The sequence below is a fragment of the Gorilla gorilla genome, chromosome 9, assembly GCF_029281585.2.
Source record: "Gorilla gorilla gorilla isolate KB3781 chromosome 9, NHGRI_mGorGor1-v2.1_pri, whole genome shotgun sequence".
Lineage (NCBI taxonomy): Eukaryota > Metazoa > Chordata > Mammalia > Primates > Hominidae > Gorilla > Gorilla gorilla.
The window spans coordinates 49,738,228-49,762,850 of record NC_073233.2 but is presented as its reverse complement, the minus strand read 5'-3'; the positions used below and the strand labels follow the sequence as shown (position 1 = coordinate 49,762,850).

Sequence of the window (24,623 nt, the reverse complement as noted above, 5' to 3'; positions counted from 1 at the left end):
TTATATTTGCTTTAAGAAAAGTTAAACTTAGTTTATGATAATTCCATTCAAGTATCATGTGAATCATAGGGCATCTACATATTTTTTCCTTAATGGAAATGGAAAGTATATTACACAATTATCACTCTGAACTTCTTGAGATCTGTGATTTTTTTTTTTTTTTTTTTTTTGTGGTTGGACTTATTTCTTTGAACAGGGATGGAGAAAAGTATATAATGCAATGTTGCTTCTTACTGCTTTCTTATGTATTGTTTCTTTAACAGTCCTGAGGAATGTGGAAAATCAGGTCCAGAAGAGGAGGAATCTTACCTGGAAGAGAAGTGAAGTGCTCGCATGGCACATTCTACTACCTGATATGGCTCATTCTTAATTCTCCAGTAAAATGAAGCCATGTTATACAGTACCCACGAGGAAGTGTTCTAGAGATTAAAAAAGTAAAATTACAAACACGACTCAAGACAGTTTAACTTAGAATACTCAAAAGGAGCACCTTTAATATTCTGGCTCTTCTGAAATTCAAGATGAAGAAGAGCCAGACTGAATGATAAGCAATGATAAAGAACAGGACACAGTGCAAAGAAACTATACCTGTCAGAAGAGCATTCTAATCATCAGCTGAGCACGTGCATTAGGGTGTGATCTTCATATAGAGACCATCCAACTCCAGCTTATTCCAAGAGGGAAATAAGAAAAATCCCACCAACTGACCACAACTTGTTGAGCTCTATTTCAGGACTTCAGAAGTTAAGTCAGAAGACCTCATCTACTTAGAAATAGCTCTAACATGAAATTCCTGAAATTAACATTTTAGAATTTTTTCTATTTATGTAATATCTGAGCGAAGGCACAAACCAACAGGCTTACTCTAAACATAAAGACAGAAAAAAAAAGGAAAAAGAGCCAAAAACCTGAACAAACAGCTAAGAAGTATGTAAAATGTGTAACTTCACAAAGAAATAGAAACTTAAAAGATACAAGTTTTCCTTTTACAAAGTGGCAAAGACTAAAAAGAAGGCCAATAGTTACTGAATATTATTAACTTTAGATATTAAACTATAGAAATGCTAAGTTACTATAGCATTTCTGGGGGACAATTTGACATGTATGTAAAAAGCTTTAAAAATGTAATGTATATTACATTAACATACATATTAATGTATATTACATTTACCCGTTGACTCCCACAATTCTACTATTAAAAATGTATCCTATGGGGAATAATTACGTTTTAACTATAAAGCTGTGTAAAAATCAAACTCCAAAAGAATATATTACAAACCAGTTTTGAAATTATTAATTTTACTTTCTTTTATAGATTTTCAGTGACTCTTTCACAAGGACCAATTATTTTTAAAAGAGTTATTTTAATGTAGTTAAAAATAGTTTGAATTTAGTTAAACGTAGTTTTTTAAGACTACAATAAGTACAATCCTGCATTATTCATGCTTAAGTATTCTATCTTCAAGAAAAGTATGTGATTTTTGAGTGATGCAGTTACAGATTTTAACACTATGAGCAGATCAACTATGAACTTCTACTTGAAGCTGGTTAAAGGACAGTACATTCTTCACAACTGACTTGTGGCCGAGGTTTCAGTTTTCTTTTTGATGGCCTTTTGAGAAAGTTGTTTTTCAAATCAACAAATGCTTTCATTTTGATTTTCATCTTTTATTTTCACATTATAATGTAAACGGGGACAAAAAGTTCAATTAAAAGTTCTACATGAGGCCGGGTGCGGTGGCTCATGCCTGTAATCCCAGCACTTTGGGAGGCCTAGGCGGGTGGATCATGAGGTCAGGAGATCGAGACCATCCTGGCTAACATGGTGAAACCCCATCTCCACTAAAAAGACAAAAAATTTGCCGGGCGTGGTGGCAGGCGCCTGTAGTCCCAGCTACTCGGGAGGCTGAGGCAGAAGAATAGCGTGAACCCGGGAGATGGAGCTTGCAGTGAGCTGAGATTGCGCCACTGCACTCCAGCCTGGGCGACAGAGTGAGACTCCATCTCAAAAAAAAAAAAAAAAAAAAAAAAGTTCTACATGAACTACTGAAGAGATCATGATAAGTTAAATATATATCATAGCATACTGGAGGTAAGATAAAAATATATATTTAAAGAAATATCTTTGTGTAGTTCTCATAAAATCTCCCCCAAATCTATAAATATTCTAATGTTACTGTGAACTACTCCCTCCTTTCTTTGACCACTTTCTGCCATTGACTCTTAGGACACCACATTCTGCAGGATACCCTTTCTGGTCTTTTTTGCTGGCTTTCCCCCTCTGCTTGATAACTACATGTGGGAGGCACCCAGGAGTCAGACTGGCTTCTTCTCAAACTTCACTCTTCCCCAGATGACTTCATCCAGTTCCATGGCTTCAGATATTCATTATTTAATAATTAATCTCTATGTGCCCAACTCTAACTTTCCCTGAAATTCCAAACTCATATAGGTATTTCAAATTTAACATGGCCCAAATAGAACTCTTATTTTCTCTTCTCCCACCCCAACCCTCTCCTCCTTCTAGTTGTTCAAGTCAAAAATTTAAGTTTTCCTTGATTCCTCTTTTGCCTTCAATCCCCACATCTAACTCATCTGCTTCTAAACTCCTAAATATCTCCTGAATAGTTCAAGTCCTCTCATTTCCACTACTAACAATTGCTAGTCCAAACCACCTTCATCTCTCTCTTGAACTACTGCAACAGTTTTCTAACAGGTCTATTTCCAGTTGTGGCCCCTTCAATAACTTCTTCATATAGTAATCAAAGTGATCTTTTCAACTATTAATTGCAATACATTGCTTCTCTGCTCCAACTTCTCAGCACACTTGGAGTAAAATCCAAAATCCTTACCCTGGATTTCAGACCCTTACATAATCTGGCACTGGCCTACTTCTCTGGCTTCATTCCTTATCATCCTTCCTCTTGCTCACCAGGCTCCAGCAATATTGGCCTGAATTTGGCTGCATGCCACCTGTTATGGACTGAAAGTCTATGTCTCCTCAAAGTTCATATGTTCAAGTGTTATCAGGCCTGTGAGGAGTGGATAAAGGCTAAATGAAGTCATAAGGATTGGGGCTCAAATTTGGTTTCTTCCTATAAGTGTCCTTATAAGAAATGGAAGAGACAGATCTCTCTCTGTCTTCAAGCATGCACACAGATGAGGCCATGTGAGGACACGGAGAGAAGGCAGCCACATGCAAGGCAGGAAGAGAGCCCTCACCAGGAACCAAATCACTGGGACCTTGATCTTAGACCTCCCAGCCTCCAGACTATAAGAAATAAATTTAAGCCACCTAGTATGTGGTATGAACAAATATATTTGGTCTTTGTCCCTAGTTCCTGACACACAAACCTAAAACTTGAAGAATCACAGGAGTAATGTGTCTTTCATATGCTAATGGGATGACTGGAGGCAGGTGGCCCCCAGATAGCTTCAGGACAGATGCTGGTCCCAGAAAAGCCAAGGCATGATCAGAGGGTTAGATCTTTCAGAATCCCATCCTCCCCCTGTCCTTCGGGGAGGGGAGAGAGAGTAGAGATTGAGTTCATCACTCATGGCCAATACTTTAGTCAATCATGCTTACATAGTGAAACCTCCGTAGAAACCCTTAAACAACAGAGTTTTCAGAGCTTCTGGGTTGGTGAACACATTGAGATTCTAGGAGGGTGGTGTTCTGGAGAGGACATGGAAGCTCTGTGCACCCCCCCCTTCCCCCTATTCCCTGGCTTATGCCTTTGGCTGTTCCTGAATTGCATCCTTTACAATAAACCAATAATAGTAGGTAAAGTGCTTTCCTGACTTCCGTGAGCTGTTCTAACTTGGGGAGGCAGCTGTGGGAACACCCTGACTTTATAGCTGATTTGTCTGGTGGCCTTGACTTGCGACTGGCAATCTGAAGTGCAGGTAGCCTTGTGGGACTGAGTCCTTGACCTGTGGGGTCTGTGCTAACTCCAGGTAGTTAGTATCAGAATTGTATTGAGTTGTAGAACACCTAGTTGACGTCAGGAGAACTACCGAATTAGTCGTGTGAGAAAAAACTCCATACATTTGGTGTCAGAAGTGTTTTGAGCAGAAACGGTCCAAAGTGGTACTTTGTTATGGAAGCCTGAGCAGACAAATACAACCACCTAACCTCAATCAGGATTCAGAGCCTTTGCTGTGGCTTAGAATGCTCTTCCGTGGTCTTTGAATTTTGGTTTCTTCTTATGATTCAGGTGTCAGCTTAAATTTCACGTTTCCAGATAGGATAACCCCAACTGCTAGATCTAAAGTAGCCACCCAGTTACTTTCTGTTTTAATTTTCTATAGAACACTTACCACTATGGTCTACTCTCAACTAACCATTCTCTGAAGGACACTGTAAAATCCTGGGCCAGTTTTCTCTTATTACTCATCAAGTTCTGGGAACGTAAAAGTTTTACATTACCTTCAGAAAAATAAGATGAAGATCGTAACACAGCTACAGAAATAACCATATAAAGCATCTGAAAGTCAAGTTATTATTGGACTTTTATCTGAAAATTCCTCTCAATATACAAAGCTATGTATTTGAAAAAACTGTATACAAAGGTGGCAATTATACATCTTATTTTATACCACTATAATACTGCTTAGAAACTAAACTGCATTTTATGATACTCTTTAGACACAAAGAATAGCAAAAACATTTTCTAAATGCCCACGTTAATCCTGAATGACACATTTACATTCCTGGGTCCTGTTACATAATTCCCTATTTCATTTTTTTTTAAAGTAGATATTCTCTTAAAAGAAAGTTACAGAAGATTTTGTTGCTGGTGGTGATTCTTTTTCTGTCTCAGAAAACAGTAATAATACATGTATTGTGTATAGATATATTAACGACACTAAAACATTAACTTTCTTACTTACACAATGTATATAATCCAGCCTATAAACCCTGTTGCTTATGTCAGTTTATATTTCGTTTTTCATCAATTAGTTTAGATAAAACTTTCCAGCATCTCTTCCTGGGAAAGGAGACTAGTCTATCCATATTTCTCCCCAGCACTGAACTATGCAATTTGCATCCATGTAAGTGTAATTTTAAATCGTCTTCTAGATAAAAACAAATTAGTCAGGTATTTTCCAAGATAAAAATATCTTCTGTTTACACAGAGCCCGCTGGCTCTTTAAGTGACTGATGACTTACCTTCTGTAGGCCTTCATGAATGAGGTGACCTATGTCATCTATACTCCTTCCTAACCGTTTAGATAAATATGTGAAGACTGGGTCTTCTTTAGGTAGCAGAGGTGCAGAAAGATTAACTCTCTCTTGTACACCCTGAAGAGAAGAAAAAGATTCAAAAGACATATCAAAGGATATAAAAGATGACAAATAATTCAGTATCTTGTAGTATTTATTTTGAAATACTAATATTTTGGAATTTTAAGAAATAAGAGATGTCTATATAATTACAAAGCTGTTCGGAAGGAGAGAAGAAAAAGAAATGGTCTTTATAAGTGAGAGACCAACTGAAAGAAGAACGCAAAAAAAAAAAAAAAATCCTAAAGTTCTCTACTTACTCTCAAGTGCTGAAAAGCATGTATACTATATGGAAGTTCTAGAATTTTAGTACAATCAGGTTGCTCAGGGTCTGGAGGGACAGGAGATTCTGTGTCTATATAATCTTCAGGACTAAAATCAAAAAGAAGCAATGAATGAATAAAAGGTGAGATAAACAATATTTTATTTATTTATTTAGAGAAAGGGTCTCATTCTGTTGCCCAGGGTGGAGTGCAGTGGCATGATCACAGCTCACTGCAGCCTTGATCTCCTAGTCTCAAGCGATCCTCTCACCTCAGCCTTCCAAGTAGCTGGGACAACAGGCATGCACCACCACAATCAGTTAATTTTTTTTACTTTTTGTTGAGACAGGTCTCACTATGTTGCCCAGGGTAGTTCTGAACTCCTGGCCTCAAGTGATCCTCCCATCCTGGCCTCCCAAAGTGCTGGGATTACAGGCGTAAACCACTGCGCTCAGTCAATAATACTTTAAGAAATGTCAAATTTTCCCCATATTCTCATAGCATCTCAACTTTACACAATTGTTAGTCAATATTCATACCTTTTCACATAGCTGCCATGAAGAGTCAAACATTTTGGGAGTTCGAATTAAAGTCAAGAATCACAGAGAAAATAGTAGATAGGTCACAGAATAAGATCATGGACTTTTTAATAACTAATACAACTGCTCAACTGTCTAGAAACGTTAAACCAATTTATACTTCCACTGATAGTCTCTCTACATTTTTACCAGTTACTATTTTTTTGATATGCTTTCCATTTTGGTAGATGAAAACTATCTAAATGTTTTCATTTGTACTTTTTTGATAATTTCTGAGAAATTTTTTTCCATGTTTATTGGCCATAGGTAGTTTTTGTTAATTTTTTTAACTACAAATTGTTCAATTTTATTTTTTTCTCTTTTTTTTCATTTTTATTTTTTTATTTTTATTTTTTATTTTTTTTGAGACGGAGTCTTGCTCTGTCACCCAGGCTGGAGTGCAGTGGCGCCATCTCGGCTCACTGCAAGCTCTGCCTCCCGGGTTCACGCCATTCTCCTGCCTCAGCTTCCCAAGTAGCTGGGACTACAGGTGCTCACCACCATGCCTGGCTAATTTGTTTTGCATTTTTAGTAGAGATGGGGTTTCACCGTTAGCCAGGATGGTCTCGATCTCCTGACCTCGTGATCTGCCCGCCTAGGCCTCCCAAAGTGCTGGGATTACAGGTGTGAGCCACCGCGCCCAGCCTTTTTTTTAAGAGACAGGGTCTCACTCTGTCACCCAGCCTGGAGTCTGGGCTAGGGTAGAGTGGCACCATCATAGCTCACTGTAACCTTGAATTCTTGGGCTCAAGTGATCCTCTCAGTTTAGCCACCTGAGTAGCTACAACTACAAGTGCACACCACCATGCCTGGCTAATTTTTAACATTTTTTTTGTAGAGACGGGGTCTCGCTATATTGCCCAGCCTGGTCTCAAACTCCTGGCTGTTGGCAATCTTCCCGCCTTGGCCTCACAAAGTACTGGGATTATAGGTGTGAGGCACCACACCCAGCCAAGTTGTTCCATTTTCTACTGTGGTGTTAAATATTTTAAATTAATTTATAAGAATTCTACATGTAGTATGTATTTTGAACTTTCAAATTCGAAAACTCATCTGTGATTGAAGCCTACCCTTATTACAGAAATAATTTCTTACTAATTTGAGAAAGGAAATGTTTGAAACAGCAATTTTATTTTTCGAAAGAGAACTTCTTTACCTGATGTCTTTGCTCTCCAAAGTTATGTATGTGCCATCATATAGATCCAGGTCCCCTAAGGGCACCTTGGCTTTGACGCAGTCTGGGTCTTCTTTATTATGTCTCTGTTCCAGTCCTGTGTCTCTGTCCTCATTCTCTTCTATGTGAATTTTTTGAGCAACTAATTGTTTCTGTTGAGAAGAAAGTAAGAACAGAATGGATTCTTCTAATATTTTAGTCTAACTACCATTGAAGAGAAAGGGGAATCTGAGCTGAAGAAGTCAGAATCCTCTATGTAGGAAGACAAGAATTCTGAAAATGCCCTTAGTTAACTTAGTCAACATACACAAGCTTCTCAAAAAAGATGTCCACATACAGAAAGTAACAGAACACAACATTTATCACACTGACACACATGTGCCTTCATAATATGATTTCTGACTACCCACGAAGCACATCTACTAACTTAACTTTCCTGGCACAAAATGGCTCTGCAGTGAAAACAAACCTGTCAGGTTGTTTCAATCCTTCAAGACATAGTACATGTTGCTATTGGTACCTGGGTATTCCAGTTAATTCCTGTCAACCATAAAATATCTATTTTTTCAAATGTACAGACAATAACACAAATATGCACATTTTCACCACCTGTATCTATCATATGCCAATATTTTATCTCCCCCCTCCACCCTTTTTTTTTTTTTGAGACAGTGTCTTGCTGTCACCCAGGTTGGAGTGCTGCAGTGGTGTGATCACAGCTCACTGCAGCCTCGACCTCCTGGGCTCCAGCGATCCTCTCACCTCAGCCTCCCAAGTATCTGGACTACAGGCATGTGCCACATGCCATTTTTTTTTTTTTTTTTTTTTTTTTTTTGAGACAGGGTCTCACTTTGTCACTCAGGCTGAGTGCAGTAGTGCGATCACAGCTCACTGCAACCTCAAACTCCAGGGCTCAGGGGATCCTCCTGCCTCAGCCCCATAAATAGCTGGGACTACAGGTGCACACCACGATGTCTGGCTATTTTTTTTTTTTTTTTTTCATACAGATGGGGTTTTGCCATGTTGCCCAGGCTGGTCTCAAACTCCTGAGTGCAAGCAATCCACCTGCCTTGGCCTCACAGAGTACTGGGATTACAGGCTTCAGCCACCATGCCTGGCCAACTTTTCTATGTTTTATAGAAATGGAGTCTCACTATGTTGCCCAGGCTGGTCTCAAACTCCTGGGCTCAAGCAATCTTCCCACCCTGGCCTCCCAAAGTGTTGGGACTACCGGCATAAGACACCATGCCCAGCTCAGATTTTTTTTTTAAAAGAAAAAAAAAAGGGAGTTCAAGGTATTCTTTAATGTCTTCTAAATCTCTAACTTCTTATAATTAATCTGAATTTATGTGTCATTTCCATGTATATTTTATAAATATTTTTATAAAATATTACATTACCCTTACTCTCCTAAAATATTACTTTCATTATATGTGTATCAAAAATCAAAATACAGCATTGCTTTGTAAGTTTTAAAATTTTATATAAATGGTATCATACTTAATGTATCTACAACTTAAAAAAAAGTATGTATGGTTTTGAGATTTATCTACATTAGTCAGGATAGCTCTAAATTTTTCATTTAAATGGATGTATAAATATGTATTTATCCATTTTCCTGTAAACATTTATGTTGCTTCTTTAAGAAAAACTTTCTTTGCTATTAAAAATGCTACTATATTCTTATAAATGTCTCCTTGTACACATGTGAAAAATTCTAGCAAGGGCAGAAATATGGGGGTCATATGGGATGCACATTTTCAGTTTTATATAGACGTGTCAATCTGCTTTTCACAGTGATTATAACAACTAGAATTGTCCCAGTAGATCATAACACCTATATCCCCAGAATCTTAGCAATGTTTGGTTTTGTCATACTTTTTAACTTATGCCAATCAAATAGGTATGAAACATTATTTTGTTATATTTATTATGGTAGTAGACTATGTTATTGTGATGGATTGTATTACTATTCACTAATATCCTGCCCCTCCTTACAAGATGATACATCACTGTTTTGCTGGACTCAGGCTTGGGCAACATGACTTGCTTTGGCCAATGTAACGTAAATCCCATGTGACCCTTTTATAGGAAAGCTTTTATAGAGTTAGTGTGTGCTTCACCATGTTCTTTCTTTTTCCCTCAGCTACTGAGAATGCCAAAATTACAGACAGAGGCTGCTCTGTCGGCCTAGGTCCTGTCTTATGGATCACAGTGACATGGTGCAGATCCTCAACAGAGCCCCAAATGATCACTTAGCATGACCTTATTGTTTATGCCATTAAGATTTTGGGGGTTATTATTAATGGGGACAAAGCCTGTGATCTGTTTCCAATTATTCCCTCCACACTTTTCATGGAGATATGCTATCCTGCTCTACTGACTTCAAGGCATGGCCACATGACTTGCTTTGGCCAATGGAATGTGAGTAAAGATGGTGTATGTCACTTCTCAGTAGAAACTTTAACCAGGCTTATATTATTTGGTTGTTCTTCCTTGAGCCTTCACTTTCCTTCATGAGAACTGCACTGAGGTTCTGCAGGCTATTTGTTGCCAATGCAAAAGCTGACTAATACACTATAAAATATGGACTATATCAACTAATAGAATAATATTTAATAAGATTGAACATATTTTCATATGTTTATGAGATATTTTGTGAATTAACTGTTTAAGTTTGCTTATTTTTTCCCCCCAATAGCTTTTCTTCTTTAAAAAACTGATTAGTAGGATTGGCGTGGTGGCTTGTGCCTATAATCTTAGCATTTTGGGAGTCCAAGCCTAGAGGATCACTTGAGTTCAGGAGTTTGAAACCAGCCTGGCAATACTGCGAGACCCCATCCCCACGAAACAAATAAAAAGTTAGCCAAGCATGGTGGTGGTGCTTGCCTGTAGTCCTAGCTACTGGAGAAGCTGAGGTAGGAGGACTGCTTGAGCCCAGGCAATGAGGTTACAGTGAGCAATGATCATCCTACCTGCTTTCCAGCTGGGGCAAGAGTGAGACCCTGTCTCACAAAAATAAATAAATAAATACATACATACATATGTAAGAAATTAATCTATAGAAATTTATGGAAAAAGTAATTCTATAAACTCATCCTCTATGAGTTATATGCATGGCAAGTATCGGCTTTTAGTTTGTAGCTTATCTTTTAATTTTGTCATTTGAAGAAAAACTTTTAATTATAAGGTGGGCAACTTTATCAACTGTTTTCTTAATTGTTTGTACTTTGTTTTATTTAAGAAATCCTTCCCAAACCTGAGATCGTAATTACATCAATCAACTACAGTCAAGTACCACATAAAGATGTTTTTGGTTAACAAGTGACCCCAGCAGTGGTCTCATAAGATTATAATACCACATTTTTACTGTACCTTTTTTATGCTTAGTTATACAAATACCTACCATTATGTTACAACTGCCTACAGTATTCAGTACAGTGACATGTTATACAGGCTTTATCACCTAGGTTTGTGTAAGTACACTCTATGATGTTCCCACAATGGTGAAATCCCCTAACGACACATTTCTCAGAGCATATTCCTGACGTTAAGCAATGCATGACTGTCCATCGATATTTTTTTTTAGTAAAAAGTTTCACTTTTCATACTTAGATTTTTAAACTGCATAGGAAATTTTTTTTTTTTTTTTGTACATTGAAAGGTATTTTTTTCCCACATGGACAATCAATTTCCTAATGTCATTTATAAAAAGTCTATCCTTTCCCCATTTATTCAATCAATTTTTATATTTCATGTTTTCTAAAACCTTACATTATACCTAAGTTTTCAAATATATTGGTCTAGTTTTTGTAGTATTAATAATTATGTCTTTAGTTTAAAAAATCTTTATCTGATATCTGCTTTTTCATCACTAACATTTCTTTTTTTCTGTCATTTCTCTTTTTTTCTGGTAAGCCTTGCTGCTAGAGTTTGGTTTATTTTTTAAATAAACAATACTGTTTTCTTGAGACTGTTTAATTTCTTATGTTATTTATAATATTATTTCCATATTTATATTAGGTTATTTTAGTTATTTGGTTTATTATGTTTTCTAACTCGTGTTGAATATTTAAGTCATTTCTTTTCAGTCTTTTTTTTTTTTTTCTTTTTAAAGACAAGCTCTTGCTATGCTGTCCTGTCTGGACTCAAACTCCTAGGCTCGAGCAATCTTCCCGCTTCAGCCTCCCAAGTATCTGGGATTACAAATGTGAGTTACTGTGCCATTTATTTTAATAAATGCATTTTTCTATAAATTCATATCTAAATATATTTAAGCTTCATTTCAGGATTTTTGAAATGAAGTGTTTCTACCATAGTCTAAAGTTTTGTGAGTTTTCTCTTTAAACCATGGGTGATTTAAGAATGCCTTCAAGATTTTCAAAAATTTGTGTTTTCTCTCTTTTTTTCCTGGGCATGTGTATTTTATTTCTTTTAACTTAATTGCACTGTGATCAGAGAACATGTTATGCATGATAACAGAACTTTGTAAATTATTTCCTTTATATCCTGGCAGTGGTCAATTCTGGTAAATATTCTACTTGAAAACACTGTATGTTATCTTCGTTCAATTTAGGGCATACTCGCTCCCTCTATCTCTTTTTCTATGTCTCGCTGTATACATCTACATATAGATATATATAGATCCAAAGGTGTTACCTCCTGTATTTTATAGTATTTTTGTTGGACTTATCAGTTTCTGATAAAGATCTGCAAAATCGCTTCCTCTGGTTGACTTTTCATGTAATTCTGTCAGTTTTTGCTGTCTTGATATAAACATACTTATATCCATGAGGCCAAGTTGTTAGGTACATACAAGTATATGATATTATATTTTTTGGTAGGTTGTTAGCAAGTAGTATCTGTCTATTAATTATTTTAGGTTCTTATTTTGCCTGAGACAGGCCCACTGTTCTTTACCATTGTAAATCTAAAATTCTGAAAACCTAAAGCTTTAAAAAAATTTTTTGCATTAAAATTCATATGGCAACAAAACCTGATGGAAAGCCATTTTACAGTCTTTATACTCTTACCATGCATGGTCATACATGTCACTAAAGAAATATTAATGTATCTGACTGTAGAGTTTGAAATAGCCCTGAGAAGTAGAATGAAATATAAAATATTTGTGCCCATCACATTTCTTTTTTTTGTTTTGTTTTGTTTTTTGAGACCTGGTTTTGGTATGTGACCCAGGCTGCTGGAGTGCAGTGGTGTGGTGCAATCTCAGCTCACTCAACCTCCGCATCCCTGGCTCAGGTGATCCTTCCACCTCAGCCTCCCAAGTAGCTGGGACTATAGGCACACACCACCATGCTGGCTAAGTTTTCTATTTTTGGTAGAAACAGCATTTCTCCATGCTGCCCAGGCTGGTCTCGAACTCCTGGGCTCAAGCAATCTGCCCGCCTTGACACCCCAGAGTGCTGGGATTACAGGCGTGAGCCACTGTGCCTGGCCTAACATTTCTAAAATTAAAAAACCAAAACAAGAAACCATATTCTTAAACACATATATAGCCCCAATGATTTCAAATAAGGAACTGTGAACTTGTATAAATACATCCATATCACCTTTCTTTTGCCTAGCATTTGCATAGTAGATACTTTTTCTATGTTCTCTCCTCTCCTCCTACATCCTCTTTTTTTATTTGTAAGTTTGGTAACTATAGATTTCTTTTTTTTTTTTGAGACAGGGTCTCACTCTGTCACCCATGCTGGAGTGCGGTGGTACTATCATAGCTCACTGTAACCTCAAACATCTGGGCTCATGCAATTCTCCTGCCTCAGCCTCCCCAGTTGCTAGAACTACAGGTGCCTGCCACCATGCCCAGCTAATTTCAAAATTATTTTGTAGAGACAGGGTCTTAAACTCCTGGTCTCAAGCAATCCTCCTGCCTTAGCCTCCCAAAGTACTAGGATTACAGGTGTGGGCCACCACACCTGGCCTGTATGTCTATTATTTTAGTGCTTGCCCCTATTTTTTTTTGTTTTTGGTTTTCGTCAGTAAATATTTCAGTATGTTTTGAAAAGAAAAGCCTCTTTTGTAAAAAATAAAACCACCACACCACTATCACATGTAAAAAATAGTAACTCCTTAATATCAAATATTCAGTCTGCATTCAAATTCCCAATTGTTTCTTCTCTTTTAAAAATAGAGTTTGTGGTCGGGCACGGTGGCTCCCGCCTGTAATCCCAGCCAGCACTTTGGGAGGCCAAGGTGGGTGGATCCACCTGAGGTCAGGAGTTCAAGGCCAGCCTGGTCAACATGGTGAAACCCCGTCTCTACTAAAAATACAAAAAAAAAAAAAATTAGCCAGGCGTGGTGGCACATGCCTGTAATCCTAGCCACTTGGGAGGCTGAGGCAGGAGAATCGCTTGAACCCCAGGAGGCGGAGGCTGCAGTGAGCTGAGATTGCGCCATTGCACCCCAGCCTGGGGGACAAGAGCAAGACTTCATCTCAAAAAAATAATAAAAAAATAAAAAAATACATAGTTTGTTTGAATCAGAATTCAATATAGTCCATACACATTGCAATTGGTTGATTTGTCTCTTACATCTCTTTTAATCTACTGGATACCACTCTCTCTCCCCCACTCCCTTGTAATTTATTTGTTAAAGAAACTGGGGCCAGACATGGCGGCTCATGCCTATAATCCCAGCCCTTTGGGAGCCCAAGGTGGGAGGACTGCTTGAGCCCAGGAGTTTGAAACCAGCCTAGGCAACAAAGTGAGACGCTGTCTCTACAAAAAATAAAAAAAATAGCTGGGCATTGTGCACGCCTGTGGTCCCAGCTACACAAGAGGCTGAGGCAGGAAGCTAGCATGAGCCCAGGAAGTTGAAGCTGAGGTGAGCCATGTTCATGCCACTGCACTCCAGCCTAGGTGACAGAGCAAGACCCTGTCTCAAAAAAAAGAAAAAGAAAAAAAAGAAAAGAAAAAGAAAAAAGAAAAAGGAAATTGGATTGTTTGCTCTGTAGAGTTTGCCACTCTAGGGGAATTTGCTGACTAGGTACTCAAGGTTCACTGAACATGTTCCTCTATTTTCTGTATTTCCTGAATATTGACAGCAGGATCTAGAGTAATAATCTTTTTGTGTCATGGACTTCTTTGGCAGTCTGATGAAGCCTATAAATCTCTTCTCAGAATAATCTTTTAAATATATAAAATGTAAGAGACAGAATGACAAAGGAAACAAATTACATTGAATAACAAATTATATTGTGGTTTGATTATTTTTTGGCAAGACTACTTAAAAAGTAGCAAGCAACATCCTTAAGTTTTTAATATATTTGCCAATAAATTTTCCCATAGGATTTTAATTTATTCAGTTATTTTTATCTTTTGAACATGACAAAACAGTCTAACATGCTTTAATTACTGAACAGACTCCAACCCAACTACATATTATTAATTTTATCTAGTTTGACCTTAGAGAGCCCAATAAGTAAATAAATTTAGCAACTTTTTCATCAATGTTTTTAACTTATCATTAGACATTCTATGAACTTCCACTAGGTTTACTTTTCTTCTTGCAGAAATACATACTTAATATGTTTTTTTCAGCTGAAGTGAGGGTCTGTGGTTAGTACTGCTTTTGTATGTCAGAAATTATCTTTACTTTGCCCTCATTCTTAAATGATAGTTTAAAAGAATATAAAATTTCAGTAGAATTGATTTTCCCTTACCCTTCACTGTCTTCTGTTATCTAAGATGTTCATATAGTTGTCACTACTTGGTAGATAAACTGTTTTATCTAGTCTCATGGCTTTAAGTCTATCTGTCAATGACTAACAAATTTCTATCTTGAGCCTGCATCTTTCCCCTTGAGTTTGCACTAGAAGAACCAACTGCCCAGGTGATGTTCATTCTTGAATGCCTGATAGGCATTTCAAACGTTAACGTTTCAAAGCCAAACTCCTCCCCAATCCTGTACCTCCTTCAGTCTTCTTTATCTCAACTAATATCAACCTCAACCTTGCAATCACTCAGGTCAGAAACCCTGAAGTATTTCTTCACGCCCTCTGTCTCATCCCCTTCTTTCCAATCATTCCATGACCATCATCTAGGTCTCATAGTTTTGTGGTTGTTTCCAGGTTCTATCCAGTTACCAAGCTCAGAATCAGACCTTCCAATTTTGGTTTCGAGTTCCTATCCCAAATATTCTACCCTAAAATGATATTCAGGAAACTGAAGATGTAATTATTGAATTATTGGATGATTCAGTTCCTTTTTTTGGTTATCAGGGTTAGTCTTTCTGTTTTTGATATGTTTTCTTTTGTTGTTGTTATTATTATTATTTTTGCCAGGCTCTTTCTAGGAGCAGAATGGCTCCATTCCAGTCTTCAAGCAGTAAGCCTCGTTCTGTTCCTACATCTTGCATGGAATACTGTCAGCTCCCTTAACTCCACAGTGCTGCATATCAGACACTATAGTCTGCTCCTGGCCTTGGAGCCCAAAAGGTTGGTAACTTTGGCCACATTCCCAATTTAGTGCTTCTCCTCATTTCTGGTTTATGGAGATGCTTATACTACTTTCAAGCCTGCCTACATTTTATTTTGGTTTATATTTTTATATTTTACCTGGCACTGCCATGCATATGAAGCAGAAGCTTCATAGTATAAGTATAAACAAAAATAGAAGTTTATATTTAGTATAAGTATAAACTCCTCCACTACCTTAACCAAAAATTGGTGGAGTCAATATTTTTCATTTCATTTTCACTGACTATTAAGTGAATAATAGTGAATAAATGGCACTTTCTTCCTATATATCCTCTAATTTAAATCTCTTTCTCTTTATATAATACTGCCTCCCTAAAAAGATAGCAATAAACATATATAATGTGTCTATATACCTGAAAAAAAAAATTTTTTTCTGCACCATTGCATCTTTCTGAACACTGGGTTTAAATAAAAATAGATCATGCTTCCAAGCATGAAGCACTATAAGGATACCTATTGTCTAATTCCTAGTATTGATAAAAATCAACATTTCCAAATTTACAAGTAATAAAACCAGTAGGAACAAGGTGAGAAACTATTTTTACAATGTTGAGGTATTCAAGTTCTAGAAACACTCTAAATATACTACTAATTAGGCATTGCTGGTTACCATGTGCTAAAGTCTTCTCTCTCTTAATTCACAGATTTTTTTAAAAGTACATATTTATAACTATTTGTAGACATATGTATGTTGATAAATATACTAAATGTATGTAAATGAAATTCGGGACTTTTACATAACAAGAAAATACATGCCAACTTGGCTTAACAGGTATGCCAGCTTTTGGCCGGGCGCGGTGACTCATGCCTGTAATCCCGGCACTTTGGGAGGCCTAGGTGGGCAGATCACCTGAGGTCAGGAGTTTGAGACCAGCCTGGCCAACATGGCAAAAGCCGTCTCTATTAAAAGCACAAAAATTAGCTGGGTGTGATGGCAGGCGCCTGTAATCCCAGCTACTCAGGAGGCTGAAGCAGGAGAATGGCTTGAACCGGGGAGGTGGAGGTTGCAGCAAGCCAAGATCGTGCCACTGCACTCCAGCCTGGCCGACAAGAGTGACACTTCGACTCAAAAAACAAAACAAAACAAAACAAAAAACAGGTATGCCAGCTTTTAAGTCAAGAGATACAGCTTTTGTTTCTGGTTCTGCCATATCTTGCTTTGTGAAGTCAGGCAATTCATTGTCTTTAGGTCTAATTGTTTCCTTGCCTCTAAAATGAGGATGATCTTATGATTCCTTCTAATTCTCAAATACTCTGATTCTACTCTTATTACTTTTATTATTCCCATTAGTTTTTTTTCTCATTTTGCAATTTGATTTAATGTTTCTACAACTTACAGTTTATTTACAATTTAGATTCAATTTACACTGTAACTTTAAAGCAGAGATTTCATGAGAAAAAAAAACCTAGTTTTTCAAATAACAAATACTGTTTGCTATTAAGCAAAATCAATTTATGGAAATATGTTAGAGAAAAGGAAAACTGATGTTTATTTAAAAAAAGTCAGATTTTATTAGCACTAATAAGATTCGAGATTTCAAGGTACAAGGTGATTAATGTTTTTCACGTCAACCATAAGAAAACATAATAGGAAGACATTAGTTTTTACTACCTGAGAATAAACAATAATTACATTTTTAGGCTGTTAAAACCTTTCTTTCTTTTCACATTTTATCCAAATTATTCTAGGAATATCTTCAGAGATTATATCATTTTCATATTTGATGGAAAAAACTTAAAAACACAGAAATTCTGTTCAAAGATAAATGAGTTTTAAGAATCACGCATATACCCAGGCTAGAGTAGTCTGTTTTTCTTACTACTACTCAAATATCACTTTGATAAAATGATAAAGAAAAAAACACACACACACACATTGCAGGTAGTATATTCCCGCAAAAGTCAGAAGACTCAGACTTAAAAAATAATATGCTTTAGCTTTTCTTTGAACACAATGGCTCCTGTGAAATGCAACAAGCATCAGCTGCATCTCACATGCCCAGTTGCCTCACCTCTAATTCTTTGAGGTAGTTAACTGTTGTTTCTTGTCTCATTAATATGACTAGGTCATGAGGATGCTTCAAGTTCATTGGTGAATCCACCTGCAAGCAAGCAATAAATAAATAAAGCTCGGATTTCATTAATGCTGGTTTGGATTAACAAAGTCATTAATATGCTTTAAATTATTGTTCATTCACCATTGTAATCAGCGTTATTCCTCAGCAAAACTCAAGGATTATTTCAAAGTGATCACATGTAAATGTTAGCAAAGGGAATGACAAGTGCAACAGTTGTCCTGTGAACTCCAACTTGGAAGAACAAGCATTCAAAGTAGATATTCTGACTTTACAGGTGATATAATAGTAAAGAAGAGAAGTATTTGGCAATGATTGATAAAGTAACTTCCTTAAATGATGTTTCATGCCTGTAATAATAAAAAATGAATTGTCTTGTTTTGATAGCACATTTCATATCTGAATAGGCTTGGAAGTGATAAAAGGAAAATATTAAATGTACCTCTTTTTGAAAGCTATTTGTAGAAGTCATAAATCAAAGATAATATAAAATAACCTTGAGATTTATTACTTACTGCTCATGTTCTCTGGATCAACAAATCAAACAATTATGTTGAAGCTGTAGAAAAAATGAACACTCACATACTGGTAGCTGGCTTATAAATGTGTTCTCATTGTTTGGAGTGTCATTTGACAACATATATCAAAATGTTACAACTGCATAACCTTTGAGCAAAAGGAAGTCTAGGAAACTATCCTACAGACATTGTTCAATAAGTAGGCAAGGATATACATAAGGATGCTCACTACAACATTTGTAGCTGCAAAAGGACAATCAGAAACAACCTAAGTAAATCAATAAAGTGACAGAGAGACCCACTGTCCAATGGAATGGGATACAGGAAAAAATGTTAAAGCTACTGTCAGTGACCAGAGTATAAGAGCTTTACATAAGGAAGCAGGAGAAAGTGCTTAATTTACAACTCCGTCCAGACATCAAGAGATAGCTATTTAGTACATGACTGTACAGGTATTTTTAAATGAGATTTTTAGAAAAAATAAAATTGGGGGAGGGAAGGAACTGTGGAAGTGTGACAGTCCCATTCCAAAATGCCTAACCAAGGCTGGGCACGGTGGCTCATGCCTGTAATCCCAGCACTTTGGGAGGCCGAGGCAGGTGGATCACCTGAGGTTGAAAGTTTGAGACCAGCCTGCCCAACATGGTAAAACCTCATCTCTATTAAAAATATAAAAATTAGCTGGCATGGTGGCGCAGGACTGTAGTCCCAGCTACTCGGGAGGCTGAGGTAGGAGAACTGCTTGAACCCGGGAGGCGGAGGCTACAGTGACCTGAGATTGCGCCAATGCACTTCAGCCTGGACAACAGAGCGAGACTCTGTCAAAAAAAAAACAAAAAACAAAACAAAACAAAACAAAAAAAAAAATGCCTAACCAGTCTGTTTACCTGATATTTGAAGAATTGCAAGAAAGAAAAAATGAGATAAATGAAGATTGAAAGAACTATTTAAAGCATAATCTTAGCTTTAGATTAAAAAGTTACTAGATAACAAAGTTTAATAATATTTCCATAGGATGGATCTGGTCAACATTCAATTGTGAGGAAGTACTTATCATTTCCTTGAAGCTTTTAGTTCAGCAAAGATACAGAGGAGGCATAAAGATAAAATTATTAGCAGAAGGAAGGGAGTTCACTGACAGCTGTGTTTCTCTTTTTGAGGTGACAGCAAATGGCAAAGATCTTTGCCAGATAAAAGTTGACTGCAGAAGACTTACAGCCTGACATACATGTTTTCTGAGGTACTTTCAAGTTCTTAAATTTTAAGATGTATGACAATTGTCTTTGGGAAATGTTAATGTAAATTTCTCACTTCTCAAATACTTCTCCTCCTTAGACTATCAGAGTATGTTTGACAACTTTGTAAATACAGTTATATGCCAAATAACATTTCAGTTAATGGCAGACTGCATATGTGATGGTGCTCCCATGAGATTATAATACTGTATTTTCTTTTTTAGACAGAATCTTACTCTGTCTCCTGGGCTGGAGTGCAGTGGTGTGATCTCGACTCACTGCAACCTCCGCCTCCCTGGTTCAAGCGATTCTCCTGCCTTAGCCTCCCGAGTAGCTGGGATTACAGGCGTCCGCCACTACGCCCAGCTAAGTTTTTGTATTTTTAGTAGAGATGGAGTTTCACCATGTTGGCCAGCCTGGTCTTGAACTCCTGACCTTGTGATTCGCCCGCCTCGGCCCCCAAAGTGCTGTGATTACAGGCATGAGCCACGGCGCCCAACCTAATACTGTATTTTTACTGTGCCTTTTCTATGTTTAGATACACAAATACTTACCCTTGTGTTACAACTGCCTACAGAACCATAACATGCTGTACAAGTGTGTAGACTAGGTGTGTAGTAGGCTGTACAGTCTAGGTGTGTATAAGTATATGATGTTTGCACAAGGCTGAAATCATCTGATACATTTCTCAGAACACACCCCCATTTTTAAGCAATGCATGAACATGTTACAACATCCATTCAACCAATAAGTGTTTATTAAGCTTCTATAAGCCAGGCCCACTATGAGTCGATGTCCTGAGTCGATGTTTAGAGTCTATGTGCTCCTGTATCATATACAACGTGTAAAAGAATGTTAATATGCCTTCAAAGTCTTTAGCATTGAAAAGAGGCTGCTATAAGTCCAGAAGCAAAAAGGAGACAGGAATTAGAGAGAGGTAGGTTAAAAAGGACATAATGAACACACAAGATCTCAAAGCACTTTACGGCTTTTTCACAAAGGATAAACAACCCTACAAACTTCCATTGCTGCACAGAACAATAAATGATGCAAATAATAACCTGAATTGTAAAGAAAAATTATAATCATTTTCACTTACTTTAAGGAGGTGAAGAAATTATGAAAAGTATTTTAGAGAAAAATTTAAACTACCGGGAAAACCTGATCAAGTATCTGGAAATTAGGCTCTATGGAATTCTGTGATTCAGAATGATTCATTCTCTAACAGTTCCAAGTAAACAAAATTTCGCTGTTACTGTAGCAATTTGTTATAATAAAGAAAATGACAAGCCATATAAGGCAATTCAATTTCATTTTCCTTTGAATACATTATATAAGTACAAGTTGAATATTCCTAATCTGAAAATCCGAAATCTGAAATGCTCCAAAATCCAATACTTTTTGAGTTCACTGCAGCATTTTGGATTTTGTATTTTCAGATTAGGGATACTCAACCTGTACATGTATCCAATTATATATAACATGAGTAAATATTTTACTCCTATCAAATTATGTTCATGTTATTTGTTGCTTTAATTAACCAAGATATTGTTAATATCTACACCTCAAATCTGGAACCCTATCTCAACAAATTCAGTAAGTTCACATGGTAACATGGAAATATCACTCACTATATGAAGGTAATTATTTCACTGCCAAATCAGATTAAGGGTGAACATTTTAAACTTAACCAATCTAAGATAAACATTTTTGATGTCCTACAAAAACAAGTTTGAGTCAATCACTTTTTAATTATTCTTTATGGCAGAAAACGGAACATTTCTGTTGTAACATTAACTCAAGCTCTCATATGCAACTTATTCTTCATATATACTGAACACTTTCACTGTTTTTTTTTTTTAAATGGTATTCATCTAGGTACACGAAAGCAATATGGGAAACTCACTCTTCTCCAAATAGCACTTGGAAACTGATGAATATAATCTTAAATTATGCCATTCTCATTTAAAATTTTTCCCCTTAAGTTAGAAACTAGGGACAAAATAATTTTAATATTTTAATTCAGAATTATAGTTATTTAAATATTAAGACAATATGAAGGAAAACATAAATCAAAATCTTCAAAGTCGCCAAGATTTTGCCTCTATGTAAAACCTGAAATGGTTCTGTTTAGTGAGTATTTGTAGTGTTTGCTATCCAATATCCATAAGTCCCCCCTGTGGCAAAAGCACCTCACTTGCTTCCTTCCCCATATGGGAAGCCGTTGTCAGAGAATTCCTTTCCCTTGGTCATGGTGATTATTTCTGAGATACTACTCCAGTAAGGTCAGTTGGTACTAAAGAGACTCTAATCCAGAACTTTGAGCTATTGGTAACTAGCCATCTTGTATCTACATGGGGCCTAAGAATGGGGATGATGAAGCAAAGAAACAAAAACAGAAAAACTGATCCTTGTTATACTATGTGAGTCCTGAATCAAACTGTATCTGCAGCCCTTACAATTTGCCCAAACATTCCAATGAAAACTTTATAATACAGAAAGTATTGATGTATTATTTCTAAACTTCCACCTAATTTTCACTATGTCCCTCTGCCTAGGGCATCTTACTACTACTGTGGCTCTTTTAAGAGCCTCTGTGCCTTTACACATACTGCTTCCTCTACCTGGAATGCACTTCTATCCATGTGCTGTACATGAAGGCCAAATGACATTTCTTTTGTGAAGACATCCTTCTCTTGAGCACTCATAGCACTTTATATATACTTCTGTAATAGCATTTATCCTATTGTTTAATTACTATATATCTGTCTCTCCAAAACATTTTTGATCATAATCACAGCTGGTTTAAATTTAAATACATATAAATCATTCACAATCCAGGTACCAATTTTTGCTACATATAGGTATCTATTTTTTTCAACTTTTATTTTAGGTTTGGGGGGGTATGTGTGCACATATGTTAAATGGGTAAATTGTGTGTCACTGATGTTTGGTGTATAAATGATCCCATTACCCAGGTAGTGAGCACAATACCTTATAGTTTTTCAACTCTTCACCCTCTAGTAGTCCCCAGCGTCTACTGTTCCCATCTTTATGACCATGAGTACTCAATATTTAGCTCCCACTTATAAGAACATGCAGTATTTGCTTTTCTGTTTATGCATTAATTTACTTAGGATAATGGCCTCTAGCTACATCCGTGTTATTGCAAAGGACATAATTTCATTCTTTTTTTGCAGCTGCATAGTATTCCATGATGTATATGTACTACATTTTCTTTATTCAGTCCACGGTTAATGGGCACCTAGGTTGATTTCACGTCTTTGTTATTGTGAATAGCACTGTGATGAACATAGGAGTACACATGTCTTTATGGTAGAAAGACTTATTTTTCTTTGGGTATATAATCAGTACAGGAACTGCTGGATCAAATGGTAGTTCTGTTCTAAGTTCTTTGAGAAATCTCCACAGGGGCTGAACTAATTTACATTTCCATCAACTGTGTATAAGACTTCCATTTTCTCTATAGCCCTGCCAACATCTTTTTTTTTTTTGGTCTTTTTAATAATAGTCATTCTGACTGGTGCCAGGTAGTATCTTATTGTGGTTTTGATTTGCACTTCTCTAGTGATTAGTGATGTTGAGCATTTTTTCATATTTGTTGGCTGCATGTATGTCTTCTTTTGAGAAGTGCCTGTTTGTGTTGTTTGCCCATTTTTTAATGGAGTTGTTTTTTGCTTGTTGAATTAAGTTCCTTATAGATTCTGGATATCAGATCTTTGTTGGATGCATAGTTTGAGAATAGTTTCTCCCATTCTGTAGGTTTACTCTGTTGATAGTTTCTTTTGCTGTGCAGAAGCTTTTTAGTTTAATTAGGTCCCACTTGTCCATTTCTGGTTTGTTGCAATTGCTTTTGGGGTCTTAGTCATAAATTCTTTGCCCAGGCCTATGTCCAGAATGATATTTCCTGGGTTTTCTGCTAGGATTTTTGTAGTTTTATTTCTTACATTTAAGTCTTTAATCCATCTTGAGTTAATTTCTGTATATGGTAAAAGGTAGGGATATAGTTTCATACTTCTGCATATGGCTAGCCAGTCATCCCAGCACCATTTATTGAATAGGGAGTGCTTTCCCACAAAAATTTTTTTATGTATTTCTTTTTCTACCTTCAGTATGTAACTTGCTTTCAGGTATATGCTAGGCATTTAATATACTGTTGATTGTTTGAGGACAGTATCTGTTAGATACTCTGCCACATTTATTAGATACTCCAACTCCATCTGCTAAAGCATTATCATTCACTGATGACTATTTGGAAAAAAAAGGTGAAGTGGCTAAGGTACCAGAGATCAGAAACAAAATATGCATCTGACCAGTCTATGACTAACTGTATGGCTTTAAACAGATCATCTTCCCTGCCTGGGCTTCTGTTTCTTCATCTATAAACTGAAGGGACGCAAGCAAATGATTTCTAAAACTCCTTTTAATTTTCAAATCCTACTTCTATAAAAGACTTAACGTTACCATAAAAGTATCACATTTTTACTAGCCAGACCTATACCCCCAAAATAGTCTGATATTCAAATATATGAAATTATCATCCTTTCAATTTGCCCATATAAATTCGTACTCACTCCGGGCAGGAATATTTTCCAAAGCTGTAGTTAAAAGCTTCTTTTAGGGCCAGGTGTGGTGGTTCACGCCTGTAATCCCAGCACTTTGGGAAGCTGAGGCGGGTGGATCACGAGGTCAGGAGATCGAGACCATCCTGGCTAACATGGTGAAACCTCATCTCTACTAAAAATACAAAAAATTAGCTGGGCGTGGTGGTGGGAGCCTGTAGTTCCAGCTACTGGGGAGGCTGAGGCAGGAGAATGGCGTGAACCTGGGAGGTGGAGCTTGCAGTGAGCAGAGATTGTGCCACTGCACTCCAGCCTGGGTGACAGATCGAGACTCTGTCTCAAAAAAAAAAAAAAGCTTCTTTTAAACTGTCAATTTGTCAAATTAAACCAAGGCTCTAATTAGCAGTGGC

General features: G+C 36.8%; 1 protein-coding gene and 1 long non-coding RNA gene across 4 annotated transcripts in view; one reads left to right on the top strand and one right to left on the bottom strand.

Moving 5' to 3' along the window:
- The window catches only part of TTC17 (tetratricopeptide repeat domain 17), a 140,849-nt gene that overhangs the window by 100,218 nt on the left and 16,008 nt on the right, over nucleotides 1-24,623 (bottom strand). For all 3 annotated transcript variants that reach the window (XM_019036745.3, XM_019036740.3, XM_019036743.3), the window contains exons 2-6: nucleotides 17,815-17,904; nucleotides 7,285-7,454; nucleotides 5,548-5,659; nucleotides 5,174-5,305; nucleotides 310-419 (exon numbers count right to left, since the gene is read on the bottom strand). In XM_019036745.3, the coding sequence (XP_018892290.1) occupies nucleotides 310-419; nucleotides 5,174-5,305; nucleotides 5,548-5,659; nucleotides 7,285-7,454; nucleotides 17,815-17,904 (614 nt within the window). The remainder of the gene's footprint in view (nucleotides 1-309; nucleotides 420-5,173; nucleotides 5,306-5,547; nucleotides 5,660-7,284; nucleotides 7,455-17,814; nucleotides 17,905-24,623) is intronic.
- Nucleotides 5,610-15,838, top strand: LOC129525280 (uncharacterized). The gene is made up of 3 exons (XR_008669449.2): nucleotides 5,610-5,693; nucleotides 11,420-11,512; nucleotides 15,608-15,838. It is a non-coding gene; the product is annotated as an uncharacterized lncRNA (long non-coding RNA).